The 16278-nt window shown below is 43.8% G+C and overlaps 1 protein-coding gene across 2 annotated transcripts in view; it reads left to right on the top strand.

The window, feature by feature from the left end:
- The window catches only part of FDFT1 (farnesyl-diphosphate farnesyltransferase 1), a 29987-nt gene extending 13961 nt beyond the window's left edge, over window positions 1-16026 (top strand). For both annotated transcript variants that reach the window (XM_037145434.2, XM_037145433.2), the window contains 4 exons: window positions 1790-1981; window positions 8196-8372; window positions 9484-9636; window positions 13463-16026. In XM_037145434.2, the coding sequence (XP_037001329.2) occupies window positions 1790-1981; window positions 8196-8372; window positions 9484-9636; window positions 13463-13684 (744 nt within the window). In that variant the 3' untranslated portion in view covers window positions 13685-16026. The remainder of the gene's footprint in view (window positions 1-1789; window positions 1982-8195; window positions 8373-9483; window positions 9637-13462) is intronic.
- The last annotated feature ends 252 nt before the right edge of the window (window positions 16027-16278 follow it).

Raw genomic sequence — 16278 nt, 5'->3', positions numbered from 1 at the left:
CAGGAAATGTAATTCTAGATCGTTGAGTGAACGTTCTGATCAGATAAAACTGACTGCTTGGAAAGATTTTATTTTTCCTTCAACTTTGGAGAAAGTTGAATATTTCCATTCCAGGAATATTTATAAACAAAGATTCCTATCTTAAGATATATTTTCCTTGGATAGCACTGTGGACGTACTAATGCTTTTTAATTTGTAGTAATTCTTTTAAAAATTTTTGTAGTTGTCCACAGCTTATTTCTTGCTCTCTAATTTCAGCTTATCTTTACTCTTTCCAGAATCTTCCTCTCCTAGAAGTTTTTCTTTGCCATTTCACTGCATACCCTTGATTAGTCTCTGGCATTGTATTACTTTTAACCAGAAACACTTAATAACTCCTCTCCAGAGAGTACTTTCTTTAACTACTCTTCACTTCTTAAATTCTCTAATGAATGTTCATTTTACTTTATTACTTATTTCTTAATCATTTTTTATTGTTCGAATACAGTTGTCTCTGTTTTTCTCCCACCACTTTCCCCTGCCCCACCCACCCCTACCTCCCACCCTCAATTCCACCCCTCTTTGTCTTTGTCTAATGGATGTTTATTTGATAAAAGCATTGCATTAACTTTCTCTGGAATACTCTTTTCAGGAGAGGATAGCTGTGACAAACCACTTTTATGGGAAAAAAATTCTTTGGCAATTATTAGTTTACTAAGCTCTCTGTAGAGAATAACAGTTTTAGCAAAGTTGTTAAAGCCTGCCTCTTAAGGCTTTGCTTTAAGAGGCAAGCTTTGCATCACTAGCCGCTAACTTCCTAGATGAGTGATCTTGGGCAAGTTAACTGACTTCTCTGCCTCGGTTTCCACATCTGTAAAATGGCAATAATATTTGTATGTACTGCCTAATATGTTTGTGAGGATTGAATACACAGAATAGGGCAAACGTAGGTTTACAGTTGTTCGCATGGAAAATAATCTAATAATTAATGACTGATAATAAACTGTGTTTCACATATTCACAAGTGTAGCGCTGCTTTTGCCCACACCTGTGTGGAGTGCTTAAAGAGTGTCAAGAATAGAAGCACCCCCGTAGCACTTTGTTCTTCTGTACAGTGAGGACTTGGAGATGCTGCAAGATCTCAAAATATCTTCACGATTGGACTCACTATTCTAGTTTCCATTAGAATATATTTTAAGGGGGGAGAAGGTACAGAGAATAAGTAGCTTAGACGGTAGGTAGAAAATAGATAGGGGGGAGGGCAAGAATAGTAGGGGAAATACAGAATCTAAAGAACTTGAGACACGTGTTCATGAACTAAAGGGGGGGAATGGTGGGGGAGGGGGGTGCAGGGTGGAGGGGAATGAAGGAATAGAACACTGTAATGGCATAATCAATAAAATAAAAATTAAAAAAATAAAATAAAAATAATAAATTTCAAAAAAGAATATATTTTATTCTCACATTGCCTTTACTCTGACTTTTGGATATCAAAAAGTTTATTGTACTGGTTTATTTTTTAAATAACTTTTATTCTCGAAGTAGTGCATGCATGGGCATTGTAGAAATACAGAAAATACAAGTAAAAAAATAAATCACACCAGCCAGAGGTCACTTTTATTAAATCTTTTGTGCACATCCTTCTTGGATGTTTTTACTTATTTGTCCCTAGTGTATATTTGTGTCTTTAATCAAAATGAGATCTTGTACATTCTATTTGGAACCTGTTCTCTTGTAGCTAATGATCTCGAGCACTTTCATTTTAGTAAAATTTGTGTTATTGAAGTACTTTAAAAATAATCTTTTGCAGTACTGTCACTATGTGGCTGGGCTGGCGGGAATCGGCCTTTCTCGCCTGTTTGCGGCCTCAGAGCTGGAAGACCCTCTGATTGGAGAAGAGACGGAGTGCTCCAATGCTATGGGTGTGTTTCTGCAGAAAACAAACATCATCCGCGATTACCTGGAGGATCAGCAAGAAGGAAGAGAGTTTTGGCCTCAAGAGGTAACAAACCCAGGGGACTTGGGGAAAGAATTTTAAACGCTTTCTGAAAACAAATCCTGCCCTGGATGGTGTAGCTCAGTGGATTGAGTGCGGGCCTGTGAACCAAGCAATCACGGTTCAATTCCTAGTCAGGGCACGTGCTTGGGTTGTAGGCCAGTTCCCAGCAGGGGACGCACAAGAGGCAACCACACACTGATATTTCTCTCCCTCTCTCCTTCCCTTCACCTCTAAAGATAAATTTAAAAAACAAAACAAAAAAACCCCCAAATCCTATTAAACCCTTGTGGTTGCAAGTGACAGGCAGATCAAACTACCTTAAGCAACATAAAAGAATGTATAAAGCAGGTTAAGATTCAGTTTGTTTCATGTAGGTAGGAGTTCAGACCATGTGATCAGGCCCTGCACCCTTTCTCTCCTGACGGGCATTGGCCAAGTGTTGGGTACAATAACCCATGACTCTCCACCTACTAGCTTAACAAAAAGTCCTTAGGAAGGCCTGATTCATAGGGCTGGTTCCTATTAATCATTTACAGAACCCCAGGGATGAGTGGTGTGTCCAGACCCAGGTCATATTGCCCATCACACATAGCATGGATTCTCCCCAAAGCAAGGATTCTAGGGCAGGAAAAGGGAAAGGATGCTAGATAGGCAAGAACTACAGGTGTTCACCTTAACAGACAAGCGCTGATCTGTGACACTTAAAGACTAGACAAAGGCAGGGCTTTGACACTGATTTTTATTTAGAAGGAAAGCTAGAAAATCTTATGACCATTTGCTGATTTTATTCCAGCATTTACCTTTTACTTTCTATAAAATGGTTTTCTAAAACCAAGTGTTTTTATTTATGTTTAAACTTTATGTATTTAAAGTTTCCATTCAGTATTGTTTTGTATTAGTTTCAGGTGCACAGCACAGTGGTTGCATAGTCATGTGCCTTACAGAGTGGCCCCCCAGCTGTTTCCAATGCCCCCCAGGCACCCCCCACAGTTATTGCAGTATTACAGACTCTGCCCCTTGTGTGTACTTCATGTCCCATGGCTGTTTTGTGACCACGAATGAATGTGTAATGCTGGATCCCTCCACCCAGTCCTCCAACCCCTCTTCCTCCTGGCAACCATCAGTCTGATGTCTGTTGCTGTGAGTCTATAAAACCAAGTGCTTTCGAAGTGAAAAAAGGCAGGTGGCAAAGTGGGAAAATATTTGCAACTTACACTGCAGATAAAGGGTTAATGTGCCTAATATTTTTAAAAACTCCTAAAGGTTAAGAAAAAGATCAAGCACCCTGTAGAAAAATGGGCAAAGAGATAAGAACAGTTAGCTCATGATCCTTAAACATCTGGAAAGATGATCCATTTTACTCTTAATGGGGAAAATCTACATTAAAACTACCCTGAGCTGAGACATCAGAGTTTTTCAAGTTTCCCAGGTGATTATTATGCAGTTAGGGTTCAGAACAGCTCTTGACCATCCTTCTTTGACACCAAGGCTTAGAGAAGGGACAAGGGTTTTTAAGACTGCCAGTGAGTCCGTGGTCACCCCTGAAGGGAAGCTGCAGTCTCCTGTGTCAACCCAGTGCCTGTCCAGAATACCCTGCTGCCTCTGCAATAAGCACCAGCTCTGTGGTCCTGTGTACCTCCCTCTGGCCCACCCCCACCCCGCTTCTGTGAAATAGAAGCACAGATAGAACTGCAATGGACCCTTGAACAGCACTGGTTTGGACTGTATAGGTCTGGTTATACCCTGGGTTTTTTTTTTAATAAATATGTGGTCAGTCCTCTGTGTCCTTGGGTTTTGGATCCCACAGTTCAACCAGCAGTATTTTCGACTGTGGTGTGGAATCCATGTATGCAGAAGGCTGAGTGTATGCATTAGTATGCAGCATTTTATACAAGGAACTTGAGCATCCTTGGATTTCGGTATCTGGGAATCTGTGGGAATGCTGGAACCAGTCTCCTATGGATACCAAGGGATGACTGCAGTTAAATTTGGGGGAAATCAAAAGTTAATGTGGGACTTCTAGCCAAGATAGAGGTGTAGGTGGAAACACTGTGCCTCCTCGCACAACCAAGTTTAAAGACAACAAAGTTTTAGTAACAAAAATGCAGCCAAAACACAGAAAATGGAACTGTACGGAAGTCCGACAACAATGAACCATTCAGCCAGACCTGTGAGAGGGGTGGAGTCAGCGGTGGAGTGGGTTCGGGCAGGAAAAATTGGTCTGACTGACCCAGGAGCGCAAGCAGTGGCTGGCTGATCCCAGGCATGGGGTGGCAATGGGCAGACCCAGTGAGGGCACAAGGTGGCTGGCTGACTGTGGTCACACATTCGTGTGCAGATAACCAAGCAAAGGAGCAAGCAGTGAGACACACCACTCAGGCTAGGGCCCCGGCAACAGGAATTAGAGCCTGAAAGTACTGATTGGAAAGACTTTCGGGGTCCAGGTGCCAGGAGAAGCTCCCAGGCTCACAGAGAGTTTGTTGGAGAGACCCACAGGGTCCTGGAGGGTGCACAAGCCCACACACCTGGGGACCAGCGCCAGAAGGGCCCAATTTGCTTGTGGGAAGTGGCAGAGGGGACAGAAATCTGAGAGAGAGCAGAACAAGTGCCATTCCCCCTCTCTGATCCCACCCCCACATACAGCTTCACAACCCAGCAACCTGGGTGGCCCCACCCTGGTGAACACCTGAGGCTCCGCCCCTCATACATAACAGGTATGAACAGACCAAAACATGATGGCTCAAGAACAGCTCAAAGTCCCAGAGCCAATAAATCTAAGCAACCAAGAGATAGCTAACCTTTCAGATGCACAGTTCAAAACACTGGTGATCAGGATGCTCACAGAACTGGTCGATTTTAGTCACAAATTAGAGGAACATATGAAGGCTAAACTAATTGAAATGAAGGGAAACGCACAGGAAACCAATAGTGATGAAAGGAAACTGGGACTCAAATCAAGGGAGTGGACCAGAAAGAGGAAAAAAATGACCAAACAGAAAAGGATGAAGAAACAAGAATTCAAAAAAATGAGGAGAGGCTTAGCAACCTCCAGGACATCTTTAAACACTCCAACATCCAAATTATAGGGGTACCAGAAGGGGAAGAGGAAGAGCAACAAGTGGAAAACTTATTTGAACAAATAATAAAAGAGAACTTCCCCATTCTGGCAAAGGAAACAGACTTCCAGGAAGTCCAGGAAGCTCGGAGAGTCCCAAAGAAGTTGGACCCAAGAAGGAACACACCAAGGCACATCATCATTACATTAGCCAAGGTTAAAATGAAGGAGAGAATCCTAGAAGCAGCAAGAGGTAAGGGGACAGTCACCTACAAAGGAGTTCCCATCAGACTGTCAGCTGATTTCTCAAAAGAGACCTTACAGGCAAGAAAGGGCTGGAAAGAAGTATTCCAAGTCATGAAAACCAAAGACCTACATCCAAGATTGTTCTATCCAGCAAAGCTTTCATTTAGAATGGAAGGACAGATAAAGTGCTTCTCAGATAAGATCAAATTCAAGGAGTTCATCATCACCAAGCCCTTATTATATGAAATGTTAAAGGGACTTATCTAAGAAAAAGAAGATAAAAAATATGAACAGTGAAAGGATAGCAAACTCACAGTTACTAACAACCACACCTAAAACAAAAGCAAACTAAAAGGACAGCTAGATCAGGAGTGAACCATAGAAATGGAGATCATGTGGAGGGTTAGCATTAGGGGAGTGGGCAAAGGAGAGAGGGGGAAAAGGCACAGAGAATAAGTAGCATAGATGGTAGGTAGAAAATAGGGGGAAGGCAAGAGTAGTGTGGGAAATGTAGAAGCTAAAGAGCTTATGACACATGGACGTGAACTAAAGGGAGGGAATGTGGGAGGAAGGGGTGTGCAGGGTTGAGGGGAGTGAAGGGGGGAAATAGAACAACTGTAATGGCATAATTAATAAAATATATTTAAAAGAAAGAGTTAATGTAGATTTTCAACCAAGTATGATTACCAACAATAACTGAAGATATTTTTATATATGTTAGCCGAACTCTATTTTTTATGGTTATACTTCTGTCTAAATTGTCATAATAGACATCTTACTTACCCCACTTACTTAGTCTCGGTTTGTGCTCGCCACCGTCTTTATGTTGGTGTTTCTCGTCATTCTGTTTTCCCAAAGGTCCTGCTCTGGCAGACAGGAAAGGCCCATCAGAACGTAATTCCCTCTGCTGATATATATATATTGATAATAGTTTATCAATATGTTTGTGTATTTAAACTATGTACAATAAACTTTTTATTTGAAGATCAGTTTCTCTGAATATAAAGCTTTAGCTCTCATTGTTGGGCATCCTGAATGTTTTACTACCATTTTCTTCTGCTTTAAAGAAGCAGCAGATTTTTCAACTGGCTCTTGAAAAATTTAATGAACTTACCTTCCTTTTCCCTGTAAGTTACAGGTTCTTATTTCTTTTCCTTGGTGGTCATTGTCTAGATCCATTTTCATTGGAGATACCAAATGGTGTGATCTTAATTCTGTCATCCTTTCTGCACTTACCAGCTAAAATTTTAAGTTTTGTGAAGATGGCAATGGTGGTGGCAGCAGCTTAGTTCTGGGATTTTTTCCAAATTCTCACCAAAAAAAAAGATGAAAGCAACTCGACAGAAACAAAACAAAACAAAACAAAACAACCAAACAACAGCCCCAGAAGCCAGCTCGTAGACAACGTGTACAAAATCATTCAGGATCACATTGTCCCAGGAACTCCAAAACAATGTCAGGTGCAGACAGAGTGCCAACACCGCAGACAAAGCCCGTGTGCTGCCACAGCCTGTGCGGGGGACAAGGGTGGCCGTGGGGTGCCTGGCACACCTGGAAACTGGAGGCCCCGGGAGAGCCGACTGGTAACCGCGGGGCAGCAGGGTGGGCCCCTTGGAGAAGAAGAGGTGAAACCGGGAGAGTTGCTCCTGCTCCAGTGGGTGAGCCCATGGGGGCAAGGCGACACCTGGGGGAGCGGAGTGGACTCACCCCTTTGAGCTGGACAGTGACCAGCCAGGATTCTCTTCTAGGTTTGGGCCCCTCCTTGTGGAGTGAAATGAAAATCGACAGAATAGACCTAAGGAACACCAACCAAATGCAATACATGGATCTTGTTTAGGTCTTTATGTGAGCAAACCAAGTGGACAGAAAATACAGATAATGGGGTCATTTGAACACTAACTAGATAGTTCGTGTTTTGTATTCAACATTTATTGTTAATTTTTCGATGTGATAAGATAGGTGTAAGGTTCCTCCTGGTCTTTTAGAAATCCATAACGAAGTATTTGTGGATAAACTGATGTATCAGGGCTTAAAAAAAAAATAACACTGGGCTGGGTGGGGGCACACACAGATGGAACAAGATGTGGCCAGGTGTCGGCCATTGCTGAGGGTGATAGATGGATGCCTAGAACCTAGTTTCTCCAGGTTCTGCAGAACAATCCAGTACGATGCATCTCGGTGGGTCGAAGTGCAGGTTAAGAATGGATAACAAATTTGACTTTCCATAGAACTTCTTAGCGTTTTTAAGGCCTAGTCATTTATTTTGGGGAGTGTTATTCTTTAGGAAGTTTAAGAATTATCCAAGAATAAAAGTAAGTCATTTGCTAGCTTCAGAGAGTCCTCTAAATACTAAAAAATATCCGTGAATCTCAAATTGAGGATGTTATTTCACTTTCAAGTTCCCAAGATCCAGGGAGGTAACGTTTGCTCTTGGGGTATAAATCTAGCTCATTTTCCCCTGGTGTGCTCGTTCAGTAGCATTCTTACCAGAATTGAGAATGTGATATTAATCATTAATTATTTTGAGGCCTGGCAACCTTGAGAATATTTACCTAGAACTCTCGTGGCCAATTTTGTATATATCTGGTTATTTTTTTCAATAGACTAAAGCCTTCTGGACATAGGAGGCATCTTTAGTCTGAGGTTACAAAGTATTGCTTTTAATACACATGGCACTAATTGTCCTAAAGGGACACTTTCCCAAACACTTCCTGTATGCTTGGGTTGTGATTATATCCTGACTTGTAGTCATAAATACCCATTAGGTATAGCTTAGAATGGACTTGATTTTGGTGAAAGATGAGTCAGCAGCTAAAGAACTATCATAGCTCTTATTCACAAAGATTTTTTCATAGTGCCTGGACATTTTCCCTTGTGCACCTCTTGACTTGTTTTTTGATCTTTTTATCTGTCTAGGTTTGGAGCAAGTATGTTAAGAAGTTGAGTGATTTTGCTAAGCCAGAGAACATCGACTTGGCCGTGCAGTGTCTGAATGAACTTATAACGAGTGCGCTACACCACATTCCAGATGTCATCACCTACCTTTCCAAACTTAGAAACCAAAGTGTGTTTAACTTTTGCGCTATTCCCCAGGTATGGGACAAGGCTGTGCTGGTTGTATGTGGAGAAGGGAGGCCAAAGGGAGTGAGGTAGTGGGGGTGATGGGGGTAGCTGGACTGCACCTGCTGTTTCGGTCTGCTGTATTCAGGAGCATGGCTCTTTAAAAATATGACTGTAGTTTTTTTGTTTTGTTTTTTTATCTGGGGGCGGGCAGTATTTCATAATACCTCCCCTTTGCCTCAACCTTTACCCTCGGCTAAGCCTTGATTGATGGAAGGTCTGCCCCTGTCCTGGGTTTATGGGGAGAGCTAATGTAAGTGAGGCTGTAATGATTAAAAAGTCTTAAGTAAACGCCTAAAATTTGCTGTTATTTTCTTAGACTCGGGCTAACAGAACCTGACCCTATGGACCTAGCTCCTTGATATCCTAGGAGCTTATACTTTTAAAATGCCTTTACCAGTTCCATGTTTAACTCAGTTGAGTGAAGAAAAGCATAGGATTTAACTGATTTGCAAACTTGGTTTAATCGTGTTCTAGTAGGCAGATTTGAATCTGAATGGTTGTTGGAACTGAGATCTGTGTACCTGACCTAGCTTTTCATTTATCCTAGAAAGCATTTCCCTTGGAGCATGGGACACTACCTTCCCTTTTCTTTCTTTTGTCCCCTACTCACCTCCCCCATGCTGCTTTTTTAAAATCTATAATGATTATGTTCATTGTAGGAAAATAGAAAGAAAAGCAAAATAGAAAAAACTTATCAGTCATTATTTTTTTGAGATTAGTTTTCAGATCTAGTAACTCATTGCCCTAGCATGGAAAATGTTTCATTGGCTTGTTGTTTGTTGCTTCCAAATACAAAAGAACTTTGGTCACTAAACCACGGAATTATTTAAGACTGCAGACACCGCTTGATTAATGTTTGTTGAGAAAGGGAGGAGTGGGAAAGGTAAAAGTCTTGACATATTTTCTTCATGGGTGATTTTTCTTGGTAAGTTACAGCTTGGCTCTTTGGCAGCTCTTTCTCATTCTACAGAAGGCTTTTCTTACCTTTTCACGATGATAATTGCTTCCAGTGCCGTTTTGTTCTCTTGTTTTATGAAGTGGAATGAATTTGTGTGTCTTTTTTCCCTCTCCCCCTATTTAGGTAATGGCCATTGCTACTCTGGCTGCCTGTTACAATAATCAGCAGGTGTTCAAAGGGTTAGTGAAGATTCGGAAAGGACAAGCAGTGACTTTAATGATGAACGCCACCAACATGCCAGCTGTCAAAGCTATATTATACCAGTATATGGAAGAGGTGGGTTCTATTCAACCATGTAGGTAATTAGTAACTATTTTAATGATTTAAACAGTGCTCACTTATGTAAACATTTCACCTTTGGATGTTAGATGATCCTAGCAATTCACTGGATTGTGGCATAAAGAGATAAGATTGTGGCCTTGATTAGGAGAGGAGTGTGCACACCAGGAGCTGGCTGGTTGTTCGGAGCTGCCCAGGCCTCTGGTGAGAGTTGTTCAGTGAAGCAAGGCTGGGACTATTAAGTAGAATCATGTTTTTTGAACTAGGAGATGATGTTAGGTCTAGACCAGCCTAGCTGCTTGTTTACAGGTGAGGAGTGTGCGGCCGAGGCTTGTGAATACTAATACATTATCTGATTGCTGGCTCTTGGGCCCCAGTCCTCACTTCCTGACCCCACTCAGTACTTCCCATTCTAGCATGGGCCTCTGCTGAGAAACTACAGCAGGAAATTTTACAGAGGAAAACCATCAAGTTGCAGTTATTTCTATATTTTCTAGTGCAGATGCCATTTCACATACCAAAACTATCCTGTAGAATAAAACATACCGGTTTAGGTCAAATCTCTAATAAACTATGACTAGGTTCCAAAGAACGACTTTTTAGTTCTAGCGCTGATCGCCAGCCCTAGAGCGGTAGTCTGCAGATGGAGGGGATTTTGCCTCCGTGTTCCCTCAGGGGACGTTTGGCAACATCTAGAGACTTGGCCACCTGGAGACTGGAGGAGGCCTCAAGATGTTTTTGAAGACTGAGGGACTACAGGAGTATCTGAAACCATAAAATGACACCTCCCCCACCCCGCCCCAGAGCTCACCACTGCCGATAGTTTTGCGCGCCACGCGGTCCCCTGGTTATGCCCCGACAGGAACGCGATTTGTGATGGAGGTTTCATCCTGACAATTCTGCAAAACCATTACTCCCCCTGGTTTCTGTTGCATATGGCACGTTCTCCTTGTATCTCCTTCCCCTTTTTTTGAACCTCAGCTTTTATACCAGAGGCACCCGTAGAAGGTATATGAGAAAACCTAATCTTTTTAAAGTCCTAAAATTCTTTTAGTGACTGGATGAAAGTGTTCAGCCATCGGCCAAAAAAGTTTTGCCGACGACACTCAGAACAGTCCTGTTTACCATGTAGGCAGCACTTATGTGCGGCTTACTATGTGCCTGGCCCAGCAACTGGATGGGTTGGAACTGTTAGGATCAAGGAGACTTGAGGCACTAACCCCGCTGGAGCCATAATTTGGACCCGGGTCTTGCTGACTTCAGAGCCTATGCTGTTCACGATTCTAAGCGGTTGAATTAACCTTTTTGCACTGAATACAGTTGGCCCTCCATATCCTCAGGTTCCACATCTAGGATTTAACCAACTACAGGTCAAAAATAATTGGAAATAAAAGTTACCTTGTTGCTGACATGGACTGTGTAGTTAAATCTGCAATGGATGTGCCTCTACTAAAGATGTACAGATGTTTTCGCCCTTGCCATTATTCCCTAAATAATGCAGTATAACAACTATTTACATAGCATTTACATATTAGATATTACATATAAGGAATCTAGAGGTTATTTAAAGTGTACTCAAGAGGATGTGAGTAGGTTATATGCAAATACGGTGCCCTTTTACTTGAGGTGTGTGGGCGTCCTCCAGTTCTGGTGTCCGCGGGGGTGTCCTGGAACCAGTCTGCTGTGGGTGCCCAGGGGTGGCTGTGGGGCCGTTCTAGCCGTCACTTCCCCATTTTCTATGAATTAGAGACATTTTACGTGGTCTGTATGTAGTTCAGGGAATATTTTAATTTTGCCATTTTATTTTTTCAGTAATTTTAGAAAGTCTTTTTTTTTAATGCTCTAGGCAATTCTGTATTAAAAATGGGGATTTTATTTGGTGTTTTTTTTTTTAAATATTTTATTTATTTATCTTTAGAGGGGAAGGGAAGGAGAGAGAGAGATTCTTCGCGGGAGGAGTCTGACTGGGAAGTTTCTTAACCTTTGGAATTAAATCCTAGTTGTGACTGACAGCTGGATTTAGGGTGAAGGTAGGCCAGCCACAGCTAGCTGATCCCCTGTTCTTGCAGATGGCCTTTTCTTGGAACACAGCCACACCTCATGTTTACTGCCATCTGGCTGCTGGGGAACACAGTGCAAAATGGGGCAGCTGCAGCCGAGGGCAACCCGCGAAGCTGGCCTCTGCTTTCGGCAGCAGTTACTTCGTTTAAAGTCGTCTGTCTTAGCAGTACCTGTGACATTGTATACATTTATAAATATAGGCTTATAAAAGCATAACGAGAGTAGTTGTAAAAATAGCTACACCAGCCTGTGACTGAGGAGGAGTAACGTAAGGGAATTTTGACGTTTTACTTTTATTTTTGTAGTCCTTGTTTTTTACAATTCCATCATCTAAAGTTTTTGAAAGAAATTAAAGAAGAGATTGTACTTTAATCCTCATTTCTGTTCTATATGGTCGTCCTTTCCAGCATCATATTAGATATTAGACAACACTCGTGTAATTCCTGTAGGCACATTCTTTTGTTTCTTTTATGAAATTGCAGCTGTGCTTTTGGGGGGGGGAGAGGGGAAGGTGGCAAGAATAAATGTTTGAGGCATTTATTTTTTAAATGCCTGCTCTGTCCTTTTCCTCCACTTTGCCTACGTCTCTGCTCAGATCCCTTCCCATCGTAATGGCCTCCTGACTGGTTTGTCACTGAGTCGCTGAGCGTTTATGGAAGGCCCGCTGTGTGCCAGGCACGGTGCTAGGCTGGAGACAAGAAGAGGAATAAGATGAGGTGCCTTTGAGCTTGCAGTCTAGTTAGGGAGACAAATGCAAAAAGAGGATTTGAGTGTAAGAAATAAGGCAGGAGTAGGTGTGGGAGAGTGGCGCTCCGGCCCTACCCAGAGGCTCAAGGCAAGTTTTCTGGAAAACATGATACAAAGTTAGGCAACAGGTAAGAGTCAGCCAGAGGAAGGAATGTGGGAGCAGCACTTCTGCGGAGGGAGTGGGGTGAGCAAAGAAGGGAACAGAGTGTGCAGTGGCGGTGTGCGTGCAACACAGCACAGGCAGTTGTTTCTTCCTCGGGTGAGGAGGGGAGCAGCACCGTGAGCCCGGGCCACGCCAGCCTCGCCTTCTACGTGGGGAGCTCAGACCGTGCTCAGCTGGTGCAAGGGAGCCACTGAGGCTATCGGGCCGAGGTTTTAGATCTTTTTGTCAGTGTGGAGAACAGATACGTGGATTTTGGAAGTTAAGCCTAGAGGCAGAAGCTCAGTGCTTAATGAGAGTTCCCTGGGGCTGAGCCAGGGTTGGTACCTGGTGGCATGTGGAGGAAGACTGGGTTCGGGAGGTATCTTGGACGTTTGCAGTGGGTAGGAGGTGTGGCAGTGCAGGGAGACCTCTAGGATGCCCGGTCCTGCCCGTCCCACAGCTTCAGTCTGCTTGTCCTAAGCTGCGTCCCCAGCCTTCCGGCGGTTACTTCCCCTTCTTAGTGGTATTTCGCACAGTCTGAAAGCTGTGCTGACATGCCCGAGCCCCTGCTGTGCTCCCTGCTCTGGGAGCCCTGGGGACAGGCCATTGGTGAGGACCATAGGAGCTCCCGGTGCAGCGGGGCTCAGGCCTTTCTGGCAGCATGGGCTTTGGGGTTTCACAGGCCTGGGATGACACCGTGCCTTACTAGTGGAGTGACTCGGGTTGTTACTTCCACACTCTGTTTCCTCACTGGTAAAATGGACTTAAAATCTCTCCCTGTTTGGGGCTGTTGTAAGAAGTCAACACATAACATGTTTATAAAGTTCCTAGGAGTCGGTAAGAAGCACTTACCATATTTTCTTTCTTTTACAGATCTATCATAAAATCCCCGACTCAGACGCATCCTCTAGTAAAACCAGGCAGATCATCTCCAGGATCAGGACACAGAATCTTCCCAGCTGTCAGCTGGTCTCCCGAAGCCACTACTCCCCCATTTACCTGTCATTTGTCATGCTCCTGGCTGCCCTGAGCTGGCAGTATGTGAGCACCCTGTCCCAGGTCACAGAAGACTGTGTCCAGACCGGAGAACACTGATTTGTTTCCCATGAAGAGGGTTGACCTTTTTTCAAGAACAGATATTGTCTTCCCCTTTCTCCTGCTTTAATCCTATAAGAAATCTGTTGGCTTTAGTCTTGGGAAACAGTCTTGGGCAAGCAGCTGAGAAGAATAAAAGGATATGTCATCCTCAGCCCCTGGTCCTTGTAGGTTGTGCTAACCTGGGCGTGGTGGCTGACGGCCAAGCCCTGGGTGCTGCCAGCAGGGGAAGTGATTGCAAGTGGGACTGCTGACAGACGTTAGCGAGGGTCCTGGCTAGAATGATAATGGAATGCATTTAACTGGAAGCAACCTCTGAATACCCACCCTAGCAGCAAAGTGAAATGAATTTTCCTTACGTGTGTTTCTCCTGTTTTGCTTACCATTTTTACTTTCTTTGGTTGATTTGAATGTAATAGCTGTAGTTTATAGCTCTAGGTAATTTTTCTGTTTCCTTCTAAGAATGCAAACTGTCTTCTGCACATGAAGGCTAGGAATTAACTTCTGGGTATTCTGGTGTTATTTTCTTCTTTAAAGAGAGTTTAACTCTCTGAAAGAAACAGCAGGACTACCTTGGCCCCATTGTTGAAGACTGGGTTTCCCTTCAGGCTGATATGTTTGAGAAAATTTTTATAGTAATGAATGAATTACTCTGCATTTGTCAAGGGCAGCTCCCTCAAAAGCCTGGGTGAGCATGACAGATAAGGAACTCAAGAGTGGGGTTAGTGCTTGAGGGGCAGACAGCGAGCCGCTGCCACCACCAAGCCACTAGAGCAGTGCAGAGAGGGGACACAGCTGCCTGGCCCCTGCATGACTGCCTGCTGGGAAAGTAGCAAGCGGCCTGGAGCCTGCGCTAACTGCCAGCCTTCTGGATTTCAGGCCAGTTCTCTTACCTGCATTCAGGGCTTTAAGTTCAGCTTTTGTTTTTAATTACCAGTTTATACACTGAAGTCTCAAGAAAGGCAAAAGCCATGTTCAGGGGCTTGAAAGCCGAGTGGTACTCAGCCTGATTCTCAGCACTGTGGCTCGCCTTCCTCCTTACCCAGTACAGCCGAGGTTGGTGATGGCCTCATACTCACAGCGACTTGCTGAGATTGCAGCCTGGAGTCGGGAGGATGTGGCCCCCTCACTAGGGGTGTTTGAAGAGGCCCCGCAGCCTGACAGTGGAGGTGGTAGGGCCTTCGACTGCTTTCTGGAAGCTGTCAGTGCTCAGCGTACATAGTCTAGTCTCTTTTGCTGCAGTTCTTTACGTTCAGTGACTTCTTGAGTTTGAGGGTTCTCCATCAACAACGTTGGATTGCACTGTTACACACACACCACACAGACTTCCCTCCTCTGACAGCCGCTTCCACCTGACACAGCCTACTTAGTTGTTTGGTCCATGGAGCCTTCAGTCAGTTGGTTCATTAGAGGCTTAGTCCTTGACACACTAAAGTGACTCGCCACGTACCTACCATACAGCTGAGTCAGACCCGTAATTTGCCAGGTTGTTTAAAGCATCAAAACTTGGTTTGAGACTCCAGGGTAGGTTAAAAATCTTGAAATCTAAGGTTCTGCTGGAGTTCACGCAAGACAGGGCCTTGATCTGAGGTGGACAGACTGGAATCTTCTGGCTCAGCCATGGCCTGTGGGATTTGTGTGGTTTAGGTGAACTCTTAGGTCCCTCCCAGCTATGAAGCTGTGTGATGTTGACTCACCCACTGGTGCAAAGGTCTAACACCTGATTTCCCTCTCCAAAGTTCTTTGGCAGATGCTTCTAAGTGTTTCTCTACTGAAACTGCCAGATAAAATGCAGGTTAAACTTGGATTTCAGATACTTTTTTTTTGTATAAATATCTAACACATTTCATGGGACATTTATGTAAAAATTGTTAACCTGAAGTTCACATTGGGCGCCCTTCCTGGGCAGCCCCGCCCTCCCTTTAATGCAGTGCGTCATCACAGGCCGTGTTCCTGGCGTGCAGCCTGCTCGACTCCTCACAGCAGAACGTTTTACATTTTCCTCAGGGAAGTAATAGCTGAGGTTGTCAATGAGGTAATGATCAATGGCCATAAGCTGAAGTTTACTATTGGTATTGATCCTGGCTATAAGATTTTTTTCTACAGATTTTCATATTCTAACAAGACTTCAAGCCAAGTGTGAAGGTGACCTGCAGTGTGTATACTTGCGCCACTCATCACACCTCTGCCAGCTCTCGAGGTCAGGGTGGAGTCGTGGGGGGTGTGGTAGAGAAATGTGGAAGTGGGATTGTTAGACTCGGTCTGGGAGTAGGTAGACCGTCAACTTCATTGGGGTGATGAGCATGTTCTAATTGAAATGTTAATAAAATGGTTACACACTTGTAGCTGTGGTCATTCTTGCTAACCATTTCATGTCGTGAATTTCCCACGTTTCCCCTACAATGTGCACAGGGTGTTCTGAGTCATGGCAGAAGGCAAATGCTGCATGATTTTGGGAAGAGCTAGTCCAGCTCCTTTGGGGAAGGGAAGTACTTGTATCCACAGGTTAGGGAGGTGGGTTCCTGTTCCCTAAGAACTAACCGGTGGACCTCATTGGCGTACAGTCCTTAACAAGGCCTATCCAAAGGAAGTCA

This window comes from Artibeus jamaicensis, unplaced genomic scaffold (genome assembly GCF_021234435.1).
Source record: "Artibeus jamaicensis isolate MK-2021 breed Jamaican fruit bat unplaced genomic scaffold, CSHL_Jam_final scaffold_537, whole genome shotgun sequence".
Taxonomy (NCBI): Eukaryota; Metazoa; Chordata; class Mammalia; order Chiroptera; family Phyllostomidae; genus Artibeus; species Artibeus jamaicensis.
This window is presented reverse-complemented; position numbering and strand designations above follow the sequence as displayed.